The following is a 24,205-nucleotide window of genomic DNA, read 5'->3' as shown; positions in this document are numbered from 1 at the left end:
TTCAGTTATGTGGAGTCAACGATAAACTAATTTAGAAAATTAAAAATAACACTGCTAGCATTTATTAAGCATTTTCGATGTGTTTAATATTTATTAAAACTTTTTTTTTTAATATTTTATTTATTTCTCCTGTTCCCCATTCTCTGTGTCCATTCACTGTGTGTTCATCTGTGTCTGCTTGCATTCTCATTAGGTGGCTCCAGGAACCAATCCTGGGACCTTCCAGAGCGGGAGAGACGTACTGTCTTGCGCCACCTCAACTCCCTGTTCTGCTACATCTTCTTATTTTCTCTCCTCTGTGTCTCTTGTTGCGTCATCTTGCTGCACCAGCTCTCTGCATCAGCCAGCATTCCTGCATGGGGCAGCTTTCCAGGGCTGGGCGGCATTCCCACGCAGGGCGGCACTCCTGCACAGGGCAGCATTCCTGCATTGGCCAGCACTCCTCGTGGGCCAGATGGCCCTCACCAGGAGACCCTGGGCCTTGAACCCTGGACCCCTTATATGGTAAACAGGAGCCAACTGGTTGAGCCACATCAGTTTCCCTATTAAATCTTTTCTAATAACAGATATAATAAATAAATCTCATGTAATAACTCAGCCATTAAATTAAGGGAAAAAAAACACACATAGTATAACTACAACTACTTTAAAAAATAAGAATTAAGGCAGACAGAATCAGTCAATTTGGCCAGGGTTACACACCTAGGAATACTGGAGGCAAATCAATAATGAGAAAACAAATTTTGACATCTCCCTACCACAGAATCAGTACTATGCAGCCATTAAAAAAAAGAAACCTCCATATAAAGATAATAATGCTATCTATTTTACATGATTACATTGAAATATATGAATATTAACTTTTTAAAAGGCAAGATAATTCTAAAGTTCCTATGGAAAAATAAACAAGTAATGCTTAAGAAAATTGGTGGGGATGGAGAGTTTGGAGGGTTATATCATGAGGAATGATTAGCCATACAAGATATTTAAAAGTTCCTACATTTTAACTACAAACAACTGATTCCACTATTAAAGTATTATAAAACTAATTATAATATTACAATATTTTTAAAGTGTGGCACTTGTTTATTAATAGATACTTTTACTTATAGAAATCTTGTAATATAATAGCTAACTTTTATTAAATCACTTCAAGATGTCAGAGCATGTTCTCCATTCATTTAATCTTCATCCAATAGCTAAAGAAATTAGGCAAAGGTAAAAAAAAAATGGCAAAGGAAAAAAACAGTATATATAATATTATCCTTTTAAAATAAATATAAGAGTGGATATGTATATACATATAAATATATTGTGTTTGTCTGTGTTTCACAGCAAACTTAATAGTATTACACTCAGTGAATGACAACGGAGGGTCACTGAGGGAGCATTTTCACTTTAGGCACTTATGTATTGTTTAAATTTTTTTCAGTAAGCATGTACCTACTTTTTAATTTTATAAAAAGATTTAAAAAGCATTAAATTGCAAATTTAAACTTCTAAGATACCATTTTTCATCTATTAAAGCAGCAAAAATCATAGTTTGACAATAGAGTCTGTTGGTGAGGCTGCAAGAAAGCAGGCACTCTCACACATTGCCAGCGGGAACACGAAATGGTGCAACATAGGGGAACTTGACAATATCTAACAAAATTGCATATGTATTTTCTCTTTAACCCAGCCACTCCACTACTAGGAATCTATCCCAAAGATTCTCTAGCAAAACAAAACCAAAAAGCACAAAGTTTTATGCACAAGACTAGCCACCGTAGCACTACACATTTGTGATAACAAAAGACTGGAAACAATCCAAATGACCACCTATTAAAGACATGGTGGATAAAATATGGTATATTGACTTAATGGAAAAATATACTGGTATAGAGCAATTTCCACGATATAAGTGAAAAAAGCAAGGTTAAGGAAGATGTGTGGAGTATTCTGTTGTTTATGTAAAAAGTTTAGGGAAATACACAGAAAGGCATATAAATAATACATACATATTTACTTATATTTTTAATATTTTTTAAAAAGATATAATCAAGAGTTAAAATAAACAAAAGAATAAAGCTAATGAGGTATAACTAAGAGTCATTTTATCTTTGAGACTGTTCATGTTTTGATGTATGCTATCTAATACTATCATATAGAGCATATCCTTACAGAATTTTGGTTTTTTATTTATTTGTTGCTGGTATACATAACTGAATTTTGAACAATGACCTTGATCCAGAAGCCCTGCTAACAATCCATATTAATTCTAATAGTCTTTAGATTCTTTCAGATTCTCTACTTACACAACCATGTCACTAAATATCACTAAATATGGCAATACATTTCTAGATTAGTGACAACTTATACTACCCTAATTTCTCCACTCCTTTTTACAACAGTCTATGGAAGAGCTGTCTATACCTTTATTCAAAGTATGATCCTTGATCCAACAACATTAGCATTACCAGGGAGCCTTTTTTGAAAATCAGAATTTCAAGTTCCACTCTATACATACTAAATTAGACTTTTTATTTTAACAAGATACCCAAATGATTTGTACATGTTAAAGTTTAAGATGTTCTGATCTTTATCAGATGTCCCTCTTCCTGTTCTTTTTCTAATTCACTCTAAGTCAACTTTCACTGCTCTTAGTAAGGGCACCTATGACCTTCACAGTGTTAAATCCTGTTAATCTTTACTCCTTATCTTTTTGATATTTTTGTATTATTTGACACAGTTGGTCACATACCCTCATCTCAAAACATTTTCTTCATTGGGCTTCCAGTAGTTTTCACACCTCACGAACCAGTTCTCAGTGTCCTTTATTGTCTTTCCTCATTTCCTCAAGGATATTAGTGGCAATGGCTCAGTCCTTAAACTTCTTCTCTTCCTTTCTACATTCACTCCCTTAATGATATTATTCATTTTTATTTCTTTTTAAAAATTCCATCAATACACTGACAATTCGCACATCTGTATCTCCAGCCCAAACCAATCCCTCATTCTGGATTAATATCCAACTGCCTACTCAACATATCCTTATGGATGAATAACTGGCATCTAAAACCTAAGGTGTTCAGAAGTGAATTCCTGATCTTCTCCCCAAATACACCTCCTCCCAGTTGTCTCCATTTCAATAAAGTACAACTCAATCCTTCTAATAGACTCTCTTCAGTTTTCTCACAACCCAGATCAAACCTATCCACAAATCCTACCAGCTCTACCTTCTAAATATATCCAAACTCCAATCAATTCCCATCACTTATGCTGCCACCACTTGGAATTCTTGCATCACTACACTCTTGTGAAGACAAATGAAGTCAGTTATCCTTTTAAAATATTAAGTGAGATCACAGCATACCTCTGTTGAAAACTCTCCAATGACGTCTGATCTCAAAATAAGATCCAAATCCCTTATAATAGTAAAAAGACCCTCGTATTCTACCTTCCTTACTCAACTCCACCTTCCTTACTCACTCCACTTCACCTTCCTTACTCACTCCACTCCACCTACTTTGGCCTCCCTGGTATTCTTTAAACATCCCAGGAATGTTCTTAACTTCGTACTTGCTAGGCCCTCCGCTTAGGACACTCTACCTTTATACTTATGTATATATGAACCTGATTCACTCTCTCACTTCCTAACCCTTCACTAATACATCCTCTTCAATCAGGCCTTTCCCATTCACTCTCTTTAGTACTGCACACCCCTATCCTTCTTTCCTGACTTATTTTTCTTCCAAACACTGATCACCAACTAACATACTATCTACTTTACCTGTTCTCTCATTTCCTCTCACTAGAACTGTACTTTTCAGCATGTGCTAATAACAAAGTTAGTTTGATTAAAATTAAGTAAACCTAGAAAAAGTGAATTGGGTAAATTTAAGTAAGTAATACTTTAAGTAAAATAATAGTGATGTCAACAAAATGATGGAGGAAGAAACTGCCACATTCCATCCACCCACAACAACACAGAAAAAACAGAAGAAACTGGCAGAACAACTTTCTTAGAGCTCTGTAAAACAGTTAAAGGGTTGCAGTAACAGGGAAATACCAAATCAAGAAAAAAGTTACTTAAAAATGGCAGGAAAACCTCGTGACATATTTATGGACCTTTCCCCATCCCTCCCCAGCTCAATGTGGATCCTGCCCATGCTTCCAGTGGGCAGGTCTTGCTTTCTGACCAGTATTCATACCAGTGTTTTCCAAATAGCAACAAAAGTATCCTTCAGCAGAAGGATGAGTAAACAAAATGTGGAATATACATAAAATAGAATATTATTTAGCCATAAAAAGGAATGAATTTCTGATACATGTTAAACATGGAGGAACCTTGAAGACATCAAGTTGAGTGAAATATGCCAGACACAAAATGACAAATAATGTATGATTTCACTTACATGAAACACTCAGAATAAGCAAAGGCACAGAGACAGAGAATGAATTATAGGTTACCAGGGTTTGGGGGCCAGTTGTGAATAGAGATTTATTGCTGAAGGGCCCAGAGTTTCTGTTTGGTTACTCAAAACTTTTGGTAATAAGACAGTGGTTTTGGTAGCACAATATGTAGAGAATAATTAATTTCATAGAAATGTACACAAGATAGCGGTTAAAATGAGAACCTTTGTATTGTATATATGTTATCATAATAAAGAATTATTAAGTGATTAAGAATTCAGTTTCACGGTCACACTCATTACATTTCAAGAGAACAGTGCAGACACAGAATATGTCCAATAGAAAATTATAATGAATAGTGCTGCACTGGAACATAAGCTCCATGAGATCAGATATTTTCACGTTTTGATTTACTACTATATCCCCAGTACCTTGAACAGTTTATTATATAGTAGGTGTTCAATAAGAATTTACTAGATAAGTAAACCTGAGAAGTGAGCTAATATAGCTAATTAAGTTTTTAAAGGCTAATTAAATTATCTCAAAAATAGTTACTGGCAATCAGAAGGAACACTTCCCAACTCATAAGGTCAGTATTACCCCTATGTTGGGGACTGAATCATGTCCCCCACAAAAGACATGTTCAGGTCTCAACCCCTGGTCCTTGGGTGTAAACCCATTTGTAAATAGGACCTTTGAAGATGTTATTAGTTCAGGTATACCCAAACTGAATCACAGCAAGCATTAATCCAATATGGCTGTAGAACTCATAAGTAAAAGAAATTGGACACGAAAAGAGAAGGCATAAGAAGCTAGAAGCCGAAAATCATTGAAACCCAGAAGAAAAAGAAGAGGACATGTAACACAAAGCCCTAAAGATCACAGACACCTAGCCTGCTTTGTAACTCTACTTTTTACTTTCTACAGGATCTAAAGGCAAATACACAAAATGTAATGATGAAACAGTTGTTTTGGACTCATAATGTATAAACATGCAGTTTGTTACAAAAACTGTATAAAGGTGGGGGGATGAAGGAGTAAAGGAAAGGTCTGTATATATTATTGAAATTAAATCAGTATTTAAGCAAGAGTGTTATTGATCTAGGTTATTAAATTTAAACCCCATAAAAGAAAACATGGGAAAATATGCAAATTCATAGAGATAGAAATCAAAACACAGATAGCAAAGGATAGGGGTGGGAGTGGGAATGGGGACAGGGATTATGGGGAGATAATGCATTGTGGGTATAGGGTTTTGTTTGGGGAGATGGAAAAATTTTGGTAATGCAAGGTGGTGAGGGTACCACAATAGTATAAATATGAGTGATCCCACTGGATGATGTGCTTGGAAGTGGTTGAGATGGTAAAGTTTATGTTGTATATTTTCACTAGAATTTAAAAAGAAAGAAAGAACAATAAAGAGACAATTACAAATGCAATATGTGATCCTGGACTAGAATTTAATAAGGGAGGCGAGAAGACCCAAAAGGTCATTTTTGGGTCATAGGAAAAAAAGTGGAATATAGACTCTAAGTGATACATCAGTGTTATAATTCTTGAACTAGGTAAATGACTGCAGACTAAAGGACAGATAAATAGAATAATATAGCAAATGTGGCAAAATATTAAAATTGGTGGATCTGGGTATCTTGTAGTATGAGGATTTGTTGTAGTTCTCTGTATGGGACCTGTATTATTTTTGTAACTGTCCTGTAGTTTAAAAGTATTTCAAAATAAAAAGTTTTTTAAAAAATTTAAAAACAAAACAAAAACAAAAAAAAAAAAACTGGTAACAGCTATTGCCCTGACATAGTAGGATAATGCCTTAATTTTTTTCCCTAACATGCCATTATTCTTGCTCTATGGTTTACAACTGTAAAAATCTCAATACATACCCAGTAAGATTGGGACAGCATTTCATCTCCAGGAGACCTGTCTGATCTAATGCACATGCATAGATATCAATAACATGACCAGTAGTAGCAGCTCGATTAGCCAATGCTTCAAAATGCTACAAAAAAATTTTTTTAATTAAATCAAAGTATAATGCACAAACTTAATTATCCTATAAATCTTTCTCTATTAACATACCAAAATATCTAAGACTGAAAAAAACAATTCATCTTAATTTAAATATGATTTGTTATTTAATTCTTCATATCTCATAAAAAATAAAAATACAAAAACACCTCTATCTCAGAAAATGATCCTACAACTTCTTTACGTCTGATATTTTCACATTCTTTTCTTTATAAGCCACTTTTTATAGATAAATCTGTAAATTAAGCTAAACTTGAAGAAAAGCATATTGAGCATTCTGCTCTTCATAAACATGGTAGAATAACACAGAACCCCTTTTTCTAATTAAACCTATACCCAAATAAAAAAACTTCTGAAAATATGAAGACAAAAACAAAAGCAGTAAGATAAGCAAATCTAAAATTTTCAAACATCTAACCAAGAACAATTTCATGTTCAAAAGAAAAGAAAAAAATTATGATAGAAATTATGTTTTTAATTACTTTAAATAATTATTAATGACTACCAAAAAGAAATATGAGATGATACAGCACAACTAAGTTAAAACTGTGAGCCCTAGAGAATGTTTAAAAATTTAACAGAGACATTAGCAAGTAGAATCAATACAAGAGTAAAGAATCAAAATTAGTGAAATATATTTGCACCAAAAAAAAAACAAATAAAAGTGAAGTTCCATGAACAGAAAACAACTCAAGAGAAACTAATAGACTATTCCAGCCTGAACAACACATACAGAGGAAATGTTAAGAACAGACTCTTGGAAATAGAAATTAAAAAACCTCCTGAGACGTAATCTTCAAGGATATGCCTATTGGTACCTTCTATTAAGTTTTTTAAAAGTTTAAAGCAAGAAAGAGTCTAATTTCAGTTATCAAGGAAAAAGAAGAGACCATTTCTCCAAATTTGAATAGCAGCTATACTACCAGACTTCATTCCTACCATATTCCTATCAAAAAAATATGTATATTCTTCCTCTCCCATTAAATGTATACTTATTTTCTATTAAATCAAAAAGACTTTTAAAAAATAAAATAAAATTACCTTAGTTCCCTTTTTAACGTATTTGGCATTGTCTTTTTCAATGTCATGCCACGACCTTATAGGTATCTTCAGTTCATCTCCAACCACCATTCCAGGCCCCTGAGTCGCTGGACCACCAATAAACATCATTATACGAGCACCAGTATTGGGAAAAGTACACTATGGGAAAAAAGTAATCATCAAAAACATATTAAAGCAAAGTATACGGATATACATTTCTGACAATGAATTTTGATATAGTCTTTCTAGAAAATAGGAATGCATAAATGCACATATTTCCCAAGAAATTAAAATAATCAAATGCTTAAAATGAAATATAAAAATGGAAATAAAATCAATACCTTTCTTTTGAAATTCTATTCTAAATAGCACATTGCTAATTTTAAAATAATCTATAAAACTGATCCTTATAAACCAGGACATTTCTTCTTCAGCTTAACTAGTTCCAGATTGGGAAAGGAGAGACAGGAAGCCCAAAAAAAAGGATATCTTTTATTGTTTTGTTTTTGTTTCCTACATTTAAAACATAGGCATGACTGATACTTCTGGCTCAAGGTGATGGACAGAGTATTCCAGTCTACTTTACCTTTCTCCTAAGATCCCAGTGAAATGATAGAAAAGGTAGTGTTAAAAAAAATAAATAACCAAAAACCAACAATAAAAAAACAAGAAAGACTGCTTTCAACAGATCAGAAATTTTGAGAAGTCCAAAAACAGACTGGATTGGACTGACAAAACAACTTTGCTATCAGCAATTCCTAAGAACTGCCCTCTGTAGAAAATGGGCCATCTGCCTGGAGAGAATTCTTAGTATGAACATTGGGGGCTGAGAGTTGCAGAACAGAGCATGTTACAGTGGATATCAAAATAAACATGTCCACAGAATGGAGGAATAAAATGTGGATTACAATGGACTTATTGATATTCTAATATAAACTACTGTAACAAGTAATAGAAGAAATTGTAGCATTAAGGTGGAGAAAGTGGCCACAGTAGTTGCTGAGGGCAGGGAGAGGGAAGAAGAGATATGATGTGGGGGCATTTTTGGGACTTTGAGTTTTCTAAATGATATTGCAGGGTCAGGTGCTGGACTTTATATATCCTGCCATAACCCACTGAATGTACTGGGGGAGTGTGTGAACTACAGGGTAAACTACTATCCATGTGGTGCAGCAGTGCTCCAAAATGTGTTCACCGAGTACAATGAGTATGCCACAACGATGGGGGAGGTTGTTGGTGTGGGAGGAGTGGGCTGGTTAGGTGGGTGTATACAGGAACCTTTTATGTTTTTTAATGTAACATTTTTTGAGATGTATATATCTTCAAAAAAATACAATTTACAAAAATGATGGGGGTGGGGGATGGGGAGTGGGTTAAATGGGAACCTCTTACGTTTCTTAATGTAACATTCTTTGTGATCTATTAACTTCACAAAAAAAAAGTGTTAAAAAAAAAAAAGGAAAGACCACAAATAAAAAAAAAATCAAACATGAATTCTCAAGAGTTTCTGGAATTAAAATTATCACTGCAAAACTAAAAAGCCTCAATGAATCAATGAATGAGATGAAAGGCATGGCTGTACACCAAGTTAAAGACATGAAAAATAAAGGTGAGGAAATCTCCCAGAAATATAGGCTAAAAGCAAAAAAACAAAAAGGAAAATAACAAGGAAAAAATAGAATAAAGATACATGGAGGTCCAATCATAAATCTAATGAGTACAGAATCAAATACACATATAAAACCTTAAGCTACGGGAAACGGACTTTGGCCCAGTGGTTAGGGCATCCGTCTACCATATGGGAGGTCCGCGGTTCAAACCCCGGGCTTCCTTGACCCGCGTGGAGCTGGCCATGCGCAGCGCTGATGCGCACAAGGAGTGCCGTGCCACGCAAGGGCGTCCCCCGCGTAGGGGCGCCCCACGCGCAAGGAGTGCGCCCGTGAGGAAAGCCGCCCAGCGTGAAAGGAAAGAGCAGCCTGCCCAGGAATGGCGCCGCCCACACTTCCCGTGCCGCTGACAACAACAGAAGCGGACAAAGAAACAAGACGCAGCAAATAGACACCAAGAACAGACAACCGGGGGAGGGGAGGGGGAATTAAATAAATAAATAAATAAATCTTTAAAAAAACAAACAAACAAAAAAAAAACCTTAGGCTAAATAATGACAGGAATCTTCAGAAAGAACAGTTCCATAAAAAAAAGAACAATTAAAAGAAAAAGAATTAAGCCTAAACATAGCCTAATGAAATTTCAGATTCCAAAATTAGAAAACATTCTTAAAATGCCCAGTGGGAAAAATAAGCTTTCTAAAAGGAACAAAAATGAGACTAAATCGAACTATAATTATCATTAACAAATTGTATGTTAAGATACTGGGGAGGAATGGGTCAAAGATTCAAGTGAAGATTACTTTGAACTCAGAATTTCATACCCACTCAAATTATCAATCAAGTGAGAAGGCAAAATAAAAAACATTTTTGTATTCGGAAGAACTTGGAAAATTGGCAAGAAACCAAAGGACAACTAAACGCAATCCAAAGGAAATAAAGGAATCTAGAGGGAAAAGTAAAAGGTATCCTAGGACTTTTTTACATGAAAGATTATCCATCAAGTGCCAAACTATGAAAGGATTACACCTCCTTCTCTATGTGTATAATCACTCCATATTGTTCCACAATGAATAATAACTATTTATATAATCATATTAGAATTTGATTTGCAATTTTCACAAGCAGTTACTTGTGAATTGAGTGAATTTTTCAAGTTTATAGTTTTAGAACAAAATGTAAATAACAAAACTTTGATGATAAAAAAATTATCATTAACAAATCTTGGGAAGAACAAGGAAAAACTAAATTTTCCTTTGTATTTTTATATATCCTTGTATACTGTTTGAATGTTTTTACTTCTATAATTTTTCTTCCTTTTTTTTTATAATGAGTTTTTGTTGTTTCCTTTTAAAGATGTGTGCTGTGTCCATTCACTGTTTTTTTCTGTGTCCGCTTGCATTGTCAGGTGGCACCAGGAATCTTTGTCTCTTTTTGTTGAATCATTTTGCTGCATCAGCTCTCTGTGTGTGCAGTGCCACTCCTGGGTAGGCTGTGCTTTTTTGCGTGGGGAAGCTCTCATTATGGGGCACACCCCTTGCACATGGGGCTCCTCTACGCAGGGGACACCCCTGCGTGGCACAGCACTCCTTGCATGGCAGCACTGCACTTGGGCCAACTCACCACATGGGCCAGAAGGCCCTGGGTATTGAACCCTGAACCTTCCATATAGTAGGCAGACGCTCTATCAGTTGAGCCATATCCCCTTCCCTATAATTTTCTTAAACTACTTTAATAAACAAATAAAATTACCCTTTTGGGTAGCTAATGTAATGGTAGACTTACATAAAGCCAAAACATTAATGAAGAACAAGAACAATAAATAAAAGTATACAAAACACATACCTTCATAAAACTAGAACTCAAAGATCATCCAAACTCCACATTCCCAATAAGTGAAAAAATAAACACTAAATCCCAGTGAGCTATATCATCAAACCTTTACATACAGCAAGGGGAGTTGGGGGAAAACAGAGAAACCAGCAGCAAGCCTAAAACAACTACCAGATTCAAATGAGAACTTAAAAGGCATTGAAGAAAAGCAAGAAAATAACCGAGAGAATGAAAATGAATAAGGAATTAAAAAGAGTCAGAGAGAAAGTGAGTGAAATAAAAGACAAGTACAGGGGAGCAGATATAGCTCAAGTGGTTGAGTGCGAGCTTCCCATGTATGGGGTCCTAGGTTCAATCCCCAACACTTTCTAAAAAAGAAAAAAAAGACAAGCAGAGAAGAGCCAATTTATTATAAATGGATTTTTTTAAAAAGAAGTTAAAGTAATGAAACAAAACTAATACTTAAAAGTACAATCCAAAAAATGTTAGGGAAAAAAAAAAACATATATATATATATATGTAAAGAGCCCACCAGATACCACAGAAATAATCATATCCAAGACATATCTTACTAACACTACTAAATTGTAAAGATAAAGAAAATTTCCGCAAGGCCTCCAGGAAAAATGTTCAAATCATTTACAAGGGTAAGAGAATTATACTGGTATCATACTTCTTAAAGCTCAAGAAATTATTCAAAGCCCTTAAGAAATTTACTAAAACATGAATTTCATCAAGAGATGACTGGGAAAACTCAACAAAAAGACTGATGCAATCTCACTTCTAGGTATTTATTCCTTATATACATCTCTACCAATATGGAAATATGCTCAACATTATTCACTGCAGTGCTATTTATAACAGCTAAATATTGAAGATAACCTATATGCCCATGATAGGAGAGGGGTTTAAAAAACTGTGGTATATTCACACAACAGAATACCGTACAGTCATAAAGGATTAAGAAAGATCTCTATGAAATAATGTTTAGTAATTTCTAGGATATAATCTTAAGAGAAAAAAGCAAAGTCCATCATAGTATTTACAATATACTACTTTCATGAAGAAAGAAGGGAAAAATAAGAAAATAGTCATATATCCATTCATTTGCATAAACTGAATTATAGTAAGGATAAACCAGAGATTGGTTGCCTCCAGGGGCTGGGTGGGAATGCTACTTCTCTGAGTTTATCTTTTTGTTCAACTCTGATTTGAAATTACATTAGTGTTTCACTACATATACATACACATACACATATAAAACAAAGAAGAGATTAAGAAACAAACTGAACCTACAGCAAATAAATAGCACAACCACACTAACAGAGGGAAAATAACTAATCCAGTTAACTTTTTTTTAAATTTTATTTTATTTTTTAATTATTTTTTAAAGTTAATAGATCACACAAAAGTTACATTAAAAAACATGAGGTTCCCATACACCCCACTCCTCACCCCACACCCCACCCAGTTAACTTTTAAACACAGTGCTTGTACTGTATATCCTCAGCACTTTATTTTTTTTTTTTTTTTTAGCATATTTTTTTTTTTTTAATTTTTTTATTTTTTATTGACTTTGTAATAATATTACATTAAAAATATATATGTGAGGTCCCATTCAACCCCACCCCCCCACCCCCCCTCTCCCCCCCCCCCCAACAACACTCGTTCCCATCATCATGACACATCCATTGGATTTGGTAAGTACATCTTTGGGCACCTCTGCACCTCATATACATTGGTTCACATCATGGCCCATACTCTCCTCTATTCCATCATGTAGGCCCTGTGAGGATTTACAATGTCCGGTGATTACCTCTGAAGCACCATCCAGGGCAGCTCCATGTCCCGAAGACGCCTCCACCTCTCATCTCTTCCTGCCTTTCCCCATACCCTTTGTCCATTATGTCCACTTTTCCCAATCCAATGCCACCTCTTCTATGTGGACACTGGATTGGTTGTTTCCATTGCACCTTTATGTCAAGAGGAGGCTCAGATTCCACCTGGATGCTGGATGCAATCCTCCCATTTTCAGTTGTAATCACTCTAGGCTCCATGGTGTGGTGGTTGTCCTTCTTCACCTCCATCTTAGCTGAGTGTGGTAAGTCCAATAAATCAGATTGTAGGTGCTAGAGTCTGTTGAATCCTCAGCACTTTAAACAAATACTATGCCCTAACTCTAATATTTCTTTTTCAGAGAAGTGAACAAAAAATTTTGAAACTATTTTGTGTGTATCTAGGACTACGCAAATAAGTAAACGTATTTTGAATAATGGAGCCAGTTTCTCACTGTCAGAGAAGGGAGTTACAAATATGGAAAGTGGGAAGGATAGACTAAATCCTGTGGTGTTGAATTGGAATTGAATATAACTGAAAGAACTCTTCATTTGTAATCTCTAGCGTGTTTTGAGGTTTTAAATAGAGATACAGATGAATGCAGGCATATATAGATATATGTGTATATATGCACACATACCCTTACATATGTGTATATGTATAAAAAATACATATAAATAGGCACATACATTTATTTCTTAGCTCTATCCACTAGGACCTAGAAGCAATTACATCCCAGTAACAATACACCCAACCAAGCACCGAGATCTTGATCTCTAAGTGCTATTCTCTGCTAAGAGGAAACATGGCTTCTAAATGGCTGATTTCCGGTCTAGGATAGGGAAAGTTTAAGATGAAGTGTGAACAACTTGTACCAGAAAGTAAGGTGGTATTCAAGGAATGAAGAGGACAGATTGTAAAGTACCTAAGAGTCAACTTGAAGGGGTTCCCGCTAGCCAAATCCAAGACAATCTGAGCATCAATACAAATAATGACAGCAAATGATTATAACCCATTGTATACAATAAGAATCCAAGAATATACACACACACAAATACATATACATATGTTCTAGTGGAGAAAGGAATGTTCTTCCTCAAGTACAAAACCAACAAATAAAGGTAAAGAAATGATGGAATTAGAAAGTCACTATTTGGCAGCCATTATAGTAAGAACTGATTGAGGGAAGAATCATCAATGGATACTAAACTTGGTGGGTGAAAATCTGAGATATACACAGGATATTTACCTACCATTAAAGTTTCTCCTCATACATATTTATTGCAAAGAGACAAACTGTAACTTTACAGTGGAGAAACCTAGCAAAAATTCCTTAACCAAGTGATCAAAGCTAACATCAAAAGAAATCAAAGACTTCATAGTCCTCCTGATATGCTGCATTAAGTAGAAAACAATATTGATTCTGTAATATTCCTGTCAAAATACTGAAGCCTACTCATGAGGAAACTGAGACAAAACCAAATTAAAAATCAGTCTACAAAATAACTAGTCTGTACTTTTAAAAATATCGAAGTCATGAAACAGACTGAGGAACTATTCAAGATTAAAGGATACTAAAGAGACATGACAACCGAATGTAATGCATAATCTGGGATTTTCTTTTACTATAAGGCGTCTTCGGGACATGGAGCTGCCCTGGATGGTGCTTCAGAGGTAATCACCGGACATTGTAAATCCTCACAGGGCCTACATGATGGAATAGAGGAGAGTATGGGCCATGATGTGAACCAATGTATATGAGGTGCAGAGGTGCCCAAAGATGTACTTACCAAATCCAATGGATGTGTCATGATGATGGGAACGAGTGTTGTTGGGGGGGGGGGAGAGGGGGGGGTGGGGGGGTGGGGTTGAATGGGACCTCACATATATATTTTTAATGTAATATTATTACAAAGTCAATAAAAATAAAAAAATTAAAAAAAAAAAAAAAAAAAAGGATATTATTGGGGTGATTGGTTAAACTGGAATAAAGTCTGCAGATTAGAAAATAGTATTACATCAATTTTAACTGATTTTAACTTCTGCATTCATGCAAGACAATGTTCTTTTTTTTTTTAAAGATTTATTTTTTTAATTTATTTCTCTCCCCTCACCCCCCAGTTGTCTGCTTTCTGTGTCCATTCGCTATGTGTTCTTCTGTATTCACTTGTATTCTTGTCAGCAGCACCAGCAATCTGTCTTTCTTTGTTGTGTCATCTTGCTGCGTCAACTCTCCGTGTGTGCAGCCCCATTCCTAGGCAGGCTGCACTTTTTTCGCACAGGGCAGCTCTCTTTATGGGGCGCACTCCTTGTACATGGGGCTCCCCTACGCGGGGACACCCCTGTATGGCAGGGCACTCTTTGCACGCATCAGCACTGCGCGTGGGCCAATTTCACCACATAGGTCAGGAGGCCCTGTGTTTGAACCTTGGACCTTGCATGTGGTAGGTGGAAGCTTTACACACTGAGCCAAATCCGCTTCCCGCAAAACAATGTTCTTGTTTTTCAGAAATGCACACTGAAGTATTTAAAAGTAAAGACATAATGTTTAGGGAATCAAATGCAGCTCAAGCTCCCATCTACCATATAGGAGGTCCAGGGTTTGATTCCTGGGGCCTCCTGGTAAAGGTGAGCTAGCCTGAGTGGAGAGCTGGCCCACACGGAGTGCTGGCCCATGCAGAAAAGCTGGCACAGCAAGATGATGCAATAAATAGAGACACAGAGAAAAGATAATAAGAGACACAGCAGAACAGGGAGCTGAGGCAGCGCAAGATATTGAGTGTCTCTCTCCCATTCTGGAAGGTTCCATGATCAGTTCCCAGTGCTACCTAAAGTGGATGGACACAGAAAGCACAGGGTGAGCACACAACATTGGGGAAGGAGAATAAATAAATCTTTAAAAAAAAAAAAAAAGACACAATGTAACTGACTTTCAAATGGCTTTTAAAGATTTACAAGGAGGCAGATGTGGCCTACCACATGGGAGGTCCTGGGTTCAGTTCCTGGTGCCTCTTGGAGAAGATGAAGCAAGACAGTGAGCCGGCATGATGGGCAGGTACGGAGAGCTGATGCAAGAAGATGACGCAACATGGAGATACAAAGAAGAAAGACAATGAGAGACACAACTAAGCAGGGAGCTGAGGTAGTTCAAGCAACTGAGTACCTCTCTACCACATGGGAGGTCCCAGATTCAGTTCCTGATGCTTCGTAAAGAGAAGACAAGCACAAAGCAAATGGGCACAGAGAGCAGACAGTAAGCACAAACAGCAGGAGAGGGGGAATAAATAAATAAATAATAATATTTAAAGAAAGATTTATGTGTGGGGAGCAGATGTGGCTCAAGCAGTTGAGCACCTGCTTCCTACATGCAAGGTCCCAAGGTTCAGTCCCTGATGCCACCTAAAAACAAACAAGCAAACAAACTAAAAAATCAACTCAGGGGAGCTAATGTGGCTCAGTGATGAGCACTGGCTTCCCGCATACTAGATCCGAGGTTTAATTCCTGGCCCTGGTACCTCAAAAAAAAGAAAAAAAAGATTTATATGTATGTGTTTATATATATTTATATATATCACTGTATACACAGAGAGAGAGACAGAGAAAAGGATAAAATAAATTTTTAAAAAGTTAATATTTAAGCATTTGAGGAAGGTGGGTGAAAGTTATAAGGGAATTCTTTAAACCATTCTTATATTTTTGTCATTAAGTTTGGAATTATGTCAAAGTAAAAAGCTAAAAGAAAAAAAATAATGATAGTAGTAGATGATACTCACTGGATAAAGCAGGAAATCATGAGTCCATAGTGAACCAATTAATATATGAATAAATTGAAAGTCTGAGAAAAAATGGGATATTCACATAGTTTCACAGACCCTCACCATATGATGCTTACTTATAAACTACACAGAGGGAAGAGTAACATTACAATGGAAACACGGACAAACACAACCTTAATAAAGTGATCAGAATGGAAATTATCAGTAATGAGACAAATGAAAATCACATGCCACCAGATAGAATAAGAGGAACAGTATTACTTGTGATATTCCTGTTAGCGATTAAGACCTGAATCTAATCACGAGGATACATCAGACAAACCCAAATTGAGGGGCAGTCTACAAAATAACTGACCTGAATCTTTGCAAGGTTTTCTATGAAAGTCAAGCAAGACTGAGGAATTGTTTCAGATAGAAGACTAAACAGAGGTAACCAGGGAATGTTAATGCAGAACTCTGAACTAAATCCTTTTAGTAAAAGATATTATTGAGACAAATGGCAAAACTTGAATGGAGTATTTAACAGCAATAATCTATAGTGTTAAGACTCTGATTTTAATAGCTTTATTGTGACTATGTAGGAGAATGTCCTGGTTGGTAAGAAACAGAAGAATATCACACTGGTAACTAAATCTCAAATAGTTCAGGGAAAAAAAATGTTCTTTGCACAGTACTTTCAACTTTTCTGTAAGTTTAATACTGTTACAAATTTTTTAACAACTATTTTTAAACTTTCTTTTCTATCTAATTATAAAGATATGTATAATGCAAAAATTCCAATTCTACTTAAAAAGAAAATTCCCCAAATCTCACCACTGTTAATAAGGATTAGGTAAATATCCCTCCAGAATCCTCGCTATGCACAACAGGATACTGTAGATAACTTTACGTAAATGAAATCACATATTCACTGTTTTATGATCTGATTTTTTTCATGCAACATTATCTTGTACATATTCTGCACATACACATGCATGCATACATTTACAGTCCCAAAAACAGACATCTCCACTACCTCAAGTAGTCCTACAGCAATGGAAAGTGCCACCCCAGAAGAACGCAGAGGTCTCTTCCCCTGAGGTACAGGCCAAGGGTCTCGCTGAAGTTCTCCCAAAAGATCTGTGAGATTCATGTCTATTTTCTGTACTGGCTGTAAGAATCTGCAAAAGAAAATTAAATAAAAGCTATTTATAAATGTTTCTGGATGAGGGTTTCAGAAACAAATTATTCACCTCCTTGAAAATAAAGAAAAATACTTTGAATACACTTGTTGACCAATGGTTTCCAAACGTGTGTGTGCATCAGAATCTGTTGGAGGGGCTTGTTTAAAAACAGATTGCTGGGCTCCCTCTCCACAAGTTTTGTTTCAGTAGGTCTGAGGTAGGGCCCAAGAATATGCATTTCAAACAAGTTGAAATGATGCTTTGCTACTGATCCAGGATCCATATTTTGAGAACAACTGCTATAAGCAAAACACACAAACCAAATATTACTTCAGGACTTAATCTTGCATTTAATAATCTACTAAGTTTTGAAGTTACTAGAAATAATTATGAGAAGATACAGTAACAGTTTTAGTAATACCACCGCTATTTAGGAGGTCTAAGAGGAAAAGCTACCTCTGAGGCTAAGAAGAAAAGATGAAAAGTTTTTGAAGACCATTTTTTGCTTGGCTGCCCTCAAGCCACAAAAATTAAGTTTTTCTGAAGTTAAAAGTAGAAAATCAGGAACATATCAGAATATAAAGTAATTCCTCATATTGTAATATGAGAAATCAACCATTTCAGTGATATATTTCTGCTTCACGCCTTTTAAAGTGATACTAATGCAATCTATATATATTCCTAAAAATATTTTAACAATGTCATTGCTGAATGTCTACATTCAAGTTATTTTAACAATATGTTATTGCTGAATGTCTGCTTAAAATAGCTGCATGAACTGCAAAATTCTTATTGCAATAAGAATTTATTTCCTATTGGAAATTTAATTACTTGTTAATGAGGTAATAATTATTTAATTATCAAATAATTTAATAATTATTTGATTACCAATTATTAATACTATTTCATTATTACCTATTGGAAGGAGGTGGCTGCTGTACCTGAGGACCACGTGTTGCTTGAGTAACTGGTACTTTAGAAAGTCCCAGCATTTCCTGTAAAGAGATTCTTTGTGTGAAATCCATGTAATTACTTCTACAAAGCTTTATTAACTGTTTACCATGTGCAAAGTGCTGTGTTAAGCATTAGGAACACACATTAAAAAAAGGTCTCTTTCATGAGAAAGCAAACAGTCTAGTGAGGGAGACCGTCAAGTAAACCATAATAGTAACATAATGAAATAGTCATGATGAGAGAGCAAAGTGCAAAGTATTATGTGAACTAAGAGGAGGGATACTAGCTCAGAAATGCCTTATTTCTAAACAACAGTCAAAATTAGTTATTATGTAACTTGAACCTTCTTAACTCATATTCATTTGTCCCTTTCAGCAACTATTTCTTAAGCACCTGCTATTTGCCAGGCATACAGTGATGAAAAAAATATCATCCCTGCTCTCCTGGAAATTAAAATCTTAATGAAATGGACAGGAATTAATCAAATCACCAGATAAGTGTAAAATCGCAATTGTGATAAATGTTATAAAGGATAAGTATGTGGAATTATATAAAAGGGGATTGCTAGGGATCCCCATACTCATATGTATATACCTCTTAATTTTCTGATGTAATACCTAACTGAACTGACAGGTTTGCTTTGAATTTCAGATATGTACAGAATTCCTCTATAGACTCATAAAAATGTTATTTTACTGAAGTTTACTTGAACCTAGAAATGCTCAGTGATATAAGAGAATAAAAGTATATAACAGAAAACCAGAAAGTCTAACAATTTGCCAAGAAAAAATTTAATGAATTCATAGTGTGGTGTTACTTATACTACTAGTAGGAACAGCAACCTTTACAGAGGACTTAATATATGCCAGATTTTGTACTGAACTCTTTATATGCCTTATTTCCTCACAAAACAATAATGAGGGAGCGCATGTGGCTCAAACAGTTGAGCGCCTGCTTCCCACATGGGAGGTCCTGGATTTGGTTCCTGGTGCCTCCTAAAAAACAAACAAAAAAACAGACAACAAGCAAACAAACGAAAAAAATCAACCCAGGGGAGTCAATGTGGCTCAGTGGTTGAGCACCAGGTTCCCACTTAACAAGGGCCCAGGTTCAATCTCTGGCCCCAGTCCCTCCCCCCAAAAAAAAACAAACCACAAAGAAACAATAAAGAAGAATTTTTATACCTGCTATATAAATGAAAATTAACACTCATAAAGTCTAAGTAACTTGCCTATGGTTATACAACTAGTAAGTGGCAAAGCAAGATTTTAATTCAGGTTTTGCTACAAAGTCCTGTAAGGGTTTACGCTATACTGAGTATTCTCACATTACTTCATTTCGTACCAATGATAACCTTGCAAAATAGATACTAGTTATCCCTTTGCATGAAGGATGAAAAAACAAGCAAAGAGATCAATCCAAGAACACACAACTAGAAGAGTCTAAGATTTAAAACCTAGGACTCTTTCCAACCAGATGGCTAGAGAAGAAAGATAAAAACTTCTTAATGGAACAAAATTTAGTCTGTTGGCATACACTTAATTTGCCTACTACAAAAAGAAAGATGCCTTATGCATTACATATGCAGTACACAACTTAAATAAAAAGTACTCTACAATCAGAACTAACATTAAACTACTTTAAATAGTTAATTTAATAATGACACTAATAATAGCAAACACTTATATACACAATTGATTTAATTCTCTTGACCACCTTGTAAGGTACACACTATCATTATCCCTGTTTTACAGATGAAAAACCAAAGGCACAGAAAGGTTAAAACTTGCTCACCTTCTCTCCTGTCTCAAGGAAATCTATACTACTTCTCTCCAATGTACTTTGCTTCCTATGCTCCTGAAGGAATTCCCTACTATGTCTTCTGAAACCTCACTCATCTTACTTTCACTCTCTCTCTTTAGTGTGTAGAAGCACACTCATCTACCTCCTCTGAAAGTAAACCTTTTTAACTTTGTACTCTTTCTCAAATTCCCCCACTATCTCATACCTCCTCATCTTCAACAACAAATTTCATCAAAGAACAGACTAATTTTCTCTACTTCTTCAAATCTTACTCACTGTTCAAATGTACAATCTGCCCTGTATCTCCATTAAAATACTTCTAAACCTGATGACTTTTCCTTCTCTAGACCAATTAGTCAAGTATAATAGTAGATTCAAAGGCTCAACTCTCCTTCACTCTTCAAAAGTTCACTGTGTTAACACCACCATCTTCTTTAAATTTCTTCTCTCTTGGCCACTCTGTTCTCTCTTTCCATCTAGTTTTCTGTCTCATTCTCTGGCAGTCTCCAGATTCTTTCTCAAATGCCTCACACAATATGTGTAAAGCAAAGTCTATCCTTGGTCTTCTCTTCCTTCTGAAAAATCTCATTCAATCTCAGAATATCAAGTCATGCCTATATACCAATAATTGCTAAACCTCTAAGCTAGAACTGTTAACTCTAATCATCTACCAGTTATCTCCTCCTAGATAACCCAAAAGCACCTTAAATTTTATAAAATTGAATTCATACCCTCTCTATCCAAGTCTGCAAATTCCTCTATTATGTTCTATCTCATTTAACTGTAGCACCACTCTCAGTCTCTAAGCTTCAAATTAGAGTCATCCTCAAGATCTCCTCTTCTTTTCTTTTTCATTTTGAACACCCAATGCCCTGAAAGTCTGATAATGTCTATTCCATGGCAAACTTATCTCGCATCTCCTAGGATAACGGAGATGCTAAATCTTTGAGAATCACTCAAAGATTTTTCAAAATAATTACATAACAATCCTACCCTTCTACCACCTCCCAGTACAAACATACATTCACTCATGTTCTCTCTCACAGTCTATCAAAATCTCTTGGCAGACCAAAGATTTTTAAAAATCTCCCCAGATGACTCCAGTACCCTACACATAACTCACTTGCCTACAAAAATAAAGTATGATTTGTCCCAATGATAAAAATATTGTCCCAGCTTATGAAAAATATATATATCCATAGGTTCATATATTAATAAATCCCAAATCCTCAAAATATCTCCCATTGGCAAACAATAAAAGTGTTAAGTCCTTAAGTGAGATGGCAAGAAACAAAAGCCATAATTCTGTGGCTGCTTTTTCTCAGCCTTCAGCATCCCTTTTCTATAAGTCCTTCAAATTGTTAGTAAAATTCCTTCAATTTCATTCTAAATCATAAAGACCCCATTTTAAGTGAAGGGTTTTCCATCTATATGATAACTATTTAAGGAAAATATAAGAAAACTGATGATAACATATGTAGAGTGATGCTGACAGAGAGATGAACTGCTTTTTGTTATTTACCTGCAGTTGTTTGGCAGACAGATCTTTTGTTCCTCTGAAGACATAGCTTTTTGAAATGCCCTCACATCCAAGCTCATGAACCTGCACCATTCTCCCAAAAGTAATAAGTCCAACCAAAGCTGTAGGTGGTAAAAGACTTAATGACATCTGCATAGACTCTTTGAGAGCTTGTAAATCTTCATCATCCATGCAAGTATCAACCACATAGAGGAATATCAAAGGCATCTGAGGACCACGCTTTTTAAAAAAGTAAGTGTAAAAATAAGAAAATATAAGCTTTTGTTTTTGTTTTGTTGTTTTAAAGGTAGTAACACTTCTGCACAATATAAGAGGATAGACAATAGAGAACTAATAAAATAATTTACAGTACACCCATATAATGAAATCCAAATATAGCCATTTCAGAAATGTTTTTAGGTTATATACCCTGTCATGGAAAGATATCTAAGACATATCATCATTAAATGAAAAATCAGGTTTTAAAATATTATTTATAGTTATGGAGAGATTTGTCATCTACCATTTTATTTAAATCCATAAGCTTTCATTTCTTATAACAAGGATTTTCTACTTTTAAAATACTAAAATTGCAAATACGTAGCTTAAAAATAAAGTGAGGTAATTTTTATAAAATAATTATCTAAACTCAAATTTTCAGAACTAGAAACTTGTCATGCTGGACAAATAATTGACTGGCTCAAGAGAACCATAATTTTCATAAAAGCTATCAAAATATCTTTTCACTTTCTCCCCTAAAATATATAGACACCTACGTGACGGTGTTCAGAAAGGGAAGAAAAATGATGTTCCTAACAAGGACCAATGCTAAAATGATTTAACTAGATTTGAGATACATCAATAGGTTCCATATTAACTAAGTATCTGTGAACTCACCTTCCAACCACAAGCAAGATTAATACTTAATTGATCTACACAGTATAACAGATCATCACACCATGCCCAGTATCCATCTGGTCACCCATATATAGGTATAAAAGAGAAATTATCTTGTTCAAATTGATCTTGACAGTTATTACGTTTGAAATGCTCAAACAATTCAAAGTGAGAATCAAGGATGATAGCTTTTAAGTCATCTCAATTTAACAATTACTTTTTTGTGAAGTATACTACTAGATATTTAAAATTTTAAAAATTTAAAGATTTGCTCTCATATTCTTACCAGAACTACATATTCAATGCTAGAAAACTGAGGTAAAAGTTCAGCAGGTTGATTCAGTTCAGATATACCAGCATAAGTAGGTGGAAACTAGATAGAAAAAACAAACACAAAAATTTGTAGCAAATTAATTGTCAGAAAGTGTAATGAAATTTTAAACTGAAAAGAATCATTTGCTGATCATTTAATTATTTTAAAAATAGGTAATTTTATTAAATCATTTTATTTTTAAGTATACACTTTTCTGTGTGATCAAATAGTATGATAGTATTAACAGCTTAAATGGGGGTTTTCTTACCTGATTCCTTTGATAACAAAAATTGCAAGCCCAGAGTTTTGCTCGATAATCTACTTGACTGTTTTAAGAAAAGTAAAAATGTATTAGTTCATGTTTCAATTCAACAATATTTATAAGAATACTGTTCAATAAAATTAATTTTTCTAAAATATGAATACAAACTGTCAGTCAATGTAATCTTTAAAAGTCATTATTTTTAAATGTTGCCAATATTTAACTCATACTTTCAGTACATACAAGTTTACCCAAATGGTGAATATACTATAACTTTTACTATATAGCAAATATCAACAATAAAACTAAGATATTTCTATTATTTTCCTTTAGTAACATCTGCACTCCGATCATTCATTTCAAAAAGATATTTATTCAATTGCCTAATGTGTACCAAACGTTATTCTAGATACAGCAGTGAACAAAACAAAAAAGGTGTCTGCTCTCAAAGAGCTACCATTCTAGAAGGGAAAGACAGACAATAGACAATTAAGTGAATAAAATACACAAGATAATTTTAGATAGTGATAATAAAGATTAAAGAAAACACAGCAGGACATGATAATGTGTTTGGAAGGACTACTTTAAAAGAATGCCTCCTTAGATATTTGAAGTATGACCTGAATGAAAGCAGGATCCAGTCACAGAAAAATCTGCGGGAAGAGCAATCAAGGCAGAATGCCTAAGTTTAGTATGTTCAAGGATCAGAAAGAGGTAATATGCTTAAGGTATAACATAGAAAAGAACAAATAAGTGGATGACTCAA

The 24,205-nt window shown here is 34.9% G+C and overlaps 1 protein-coding gene across 1 annotated transcript in view; it reads right to left on the bottom strand.

Annotated features, from left to right (window-relative positions):
• Window positions 1-24,205, bottom strand: part of SEC23A (SEC23 homolog A, COPII coat complex component) — a 90,391-nt gene that overhangs the window by 42,593 nt on the left and 23,593 nt on the right. Inside the window, 7 exon segments of the mRNA XM_058293538.2 lie at window positions 6,291-6,406; window positions 7,477-7,635; window positions 17,544-17,688; window positions 18,607-18,686; window positions 21,971-22,207; window positions 23,151-23,237; window positions 23,446-23,503. Of these exon segments, the coding sequence (XP_058149521.1) occupies window positions 6,291-6,406; window positions 7,477-7,635; window positions 17,544-17,688; window positions 18,607-18,686; window positions 21,971-22,207; window positions 23,151-23,237; window positions 23,446-23,503 (882 nt within the window).

Source organism: Dasypus novemcinctus, chromosome 3, assembly GCF_030445035.2.
Source record: "Dasypus novemcinctus isolate mDasNov1 chromosome 3, mDasNov1.1.hap2, whole genome shotgun sequence".
Lineage (NCBI taxonomy): Eukaryota > Metazoa > Chordata > Mammalia > Cingulata > Dasypodidae > Dasypus > Dasypus novemcinctus.
The sequence above is the reverse complement of the archived record's forward strand: the minus strand, read 5'-3'. Positions and strand labels throughout refer to the sequence as shown.